Below are 2,611 nucleotides of genomic sequence, written 5' to 3' on the forward strand. Positions count from 1 at the left end.
CTCCGTTCATACAGACACACTGGTGCTTGCAGCTGGGCTGAAAGGTCTCACCACTGCGGTAGATGACCCCTCCCAGGTCACACGTCTGGCCTTCCTGGGCTGAAACACAGAGGAGGAGACGCCATTTTAGATTTGATATTTCAAAGGCTTTACATTATTAGCCCAGAGATTGCCCGCTTTGGATAATGATAATCTAAGCCCTGACAAAGTCTGCACAAAATATGTAGCAATTTCTACAATAGGAGAGCCAAGAGGTGATCACAATCTCGCTAGATCTCAAAACCTCCTACCCTTTCTTTAATAGTTGACAGGAGAATTCAACTCACCCATGCAGATGCCGTGTTCAGTGTCACTCAGCATTGCATAATCACAGTAAAGCCCCCTGTGGTGGTCACATGGCTCCAGGAGGGTACAGGGCTCGTCGGCTTGCCTGGCACACACCTTACAGCAACCACAGCCATCCAGAACCAGGCTGGTACCAAACGGGCATGGAGGGGGGTCCGAGGGACAGTCACAGGGATCGGAACAGTCCTGGGCCATTGTCTGTAGACGGAAGAAAATGTAACAGTCAGAAATGTTAAAGAAAACACTTATAGGATAGTGTGAATAACGTGTCTGATATCAGGATTTGTCTCCAGGGAAGATGTGATAATCCACTCAACTTCAAGTCAAGGAGTTAGGTCGACACTGTGTGTCAAAGAAGCGGATACTGTTGTATGTCAGGCTTCTTCGCGTTTTGAGTTAACACCTCACTTGTAATGCATCTTACTGCCACAAGATGGAGACATGACTCGATGTAGCCAAATCATATCAGGCAGTCATTTCTATGGAGAGTAATGCACTGTGGTATTACAGCAAGTACAAATCAAATCTAATCTATGTAGGCTACTCAAATGCTGTCAGAGTAGAGTAAATTGCGACATAGGACCTACAATTTAGTGGCAAGTTGTTGTTGTCCCATTTTATTAAATAGTTTTTTAATCCATGTTATGCTAACCTTTTATCACTACATGGATTAAAAAACTATTTAATAAAATGGGACAACAACAACTTGGCACTAAATTGTATGTCCTATGTCGCAATTTAGGCTACTAAATTATTTTGTACTGCTTCTCTGTACTTATGTTTCTTTTAGTAGCAATGAATAAGAAAAAACCCAAGAACATAGCCTATTTGAATCCAATCATTTCAGTAACAGTGACATCCAATTATAACAACCCTACTTTTTCATAACCTTGCATTGTTTACAGAACTGCTGCTGTAGGCTACTTTATAGAGTTGCTATAGGTTACTTTACAGGCTACTTTACAGAGCTGCTGTAGGCTACTATACAGAGCTGCTGTAGGCTACTATACAGAGCTGCTGTAGGCTACTTTACAGAGCTGGTGTAGGCTACTATACAGAGCTGCTGTAGGCTACTATACAGAGCTGCTGTAGGCTACTTTACAGAGCTGGTGTAGGCTACTTTACAGAGCTGGTGTAGGCTACTTTACAGAGCTGCTGTAGCCTACTTTACAGAGCTGCTGTAGGCTACTTTACAGAGCTGCTGTAGGCTACTATACAGAGCTGATGTAGGCTGCTTTACAGAGCTGCTGTAGGCTACTTTACAGAGCTGCTGTAGGCTACTATACAGAGCTGCTGTAGGCTACTTTACAGAGCTGCTACAGGCTACTTTACAGAGCTGCTGTAGGCTACTTTACAGAGCTGCTGTAGGCTACTATACAGAGCTGATGTAGGCTGCTTTACAGAGCTGCTGTAGGCTACTTTACAGAGCTGCTGTAGGCTACTATACAGAGCTGCTGTAGGCTACTTTACAGAGCTGCTACAGGCTACTTTACAGAGCTGTTTACTGCGAGCCCATTCCCCCATGGAATGTTTTAGCTGCTATAACTGCACATTGCGTTCCCAAAGTTTGTACTTCAAATCTATGACTAAATAATAAATATGAAGACAAGACAAATCATATGACAATAGCCGGGTGAATGAGAGAGAAAGAATGGGTTATTATTGCATAAAATGCAAAGTGACAAAGTTACATAAATTAATAGATGAAAATCCAGCACTTTATTCACACCTGATACATAAAATCTGTCATATTATATATTAAACTTACCGAGCAGACGATGAGTAGAAAAAGGCACATTCTGGTAATAATTTCCTCAGACATTGTTGCTAGTTTATTTTAACAGCGTGCACACTACAACCCGTTTGTTTTCGTTCAGACAGACAGGAGTTTCCTTTTTCTCGCGCTCTACAGTCAATCGGCTGTGTTGACTCGCTGCAGGGCTCGAGGACTGAGGCACAGAGAGGAGAATCTTTAAATAGTCCGCGAGGCGGGCCGGAGCCCGGGAAACAAGAGTCATGACACGCGACCCAAAGGGGTGAAAATATTTCAATTCCAGATGGTTTTCTTTCCTAATTCCTGAGAGAAGAGCTATTTCTACAGACAATCAATTTACTGTATCATATTTCACCTTTTCAGACACAGGCCCAGCCAAGTGGGAGTTGTTTTATGTCCTAAAGCAGGAACTGACAAGGATGCCTGTGAGTGTTATTTGACATGGATGGACTAAAGGAGAACATTGTTCATTTTGGCCACCGTTCAGACCAA

At 42.9% G+C, this 2,611-nt stretch overlaps 1 protein-coding gene across 2 annotated transcripts in view; it reads right to left on the reverse strand.

The window, feature by feature from the left end:
• The window catches only part of LOC109880390 (CCN family member 2-like), a 7,238-nt gene extending 4,934 nt beyond the window's left edge, over nucleotides 1-2,304 (reverse strand). For both annotated transcript variants that reach the window (XM_031789052.1, XM_031789051.1), the window contains exons 1-3: nucleotides 2,114-2,304; nucleotides 327-543; nucleotides 1-99 (exon numbers count right to left, since the gene is read on the reverse strand). The exon at nucleotides 1-99 is cut by the window's left edge and continues 153 nt beyond it. In XM_031789052.1, the coding sequence (XP_031644912.1) occupies nucleotides 1-99; nucleotides 327-543; nucleotides 2,114-2,167 (370 nt within the window). In that variant the 5' untranslated portion in view covers nucleotides 2,168-2,304. The remainder of the gene's footprint in view (nucleotides 100-326; nucleotides 544-2,113) is intronic.
• Nucleotides 2,305-2,611: the final 307 nt, after the last annotated feature.

This window comes from Oncorhynchus kisutch, linkage group LG14, assembly GCF_002021735.2.
Source record: "Oncorhynchus kisutch isolate 150728-3 linkage group LG14, Okis_V2, whole genome shotgun sequence".
NCBI classification, from domain to species: domain Eukaryota; kingdom Metazoa; phylum Chordata; class Actinopteri; order Salmoniformes; family Salmonidae; genus Oncorhynchus; species Oncorhynchus kisutch.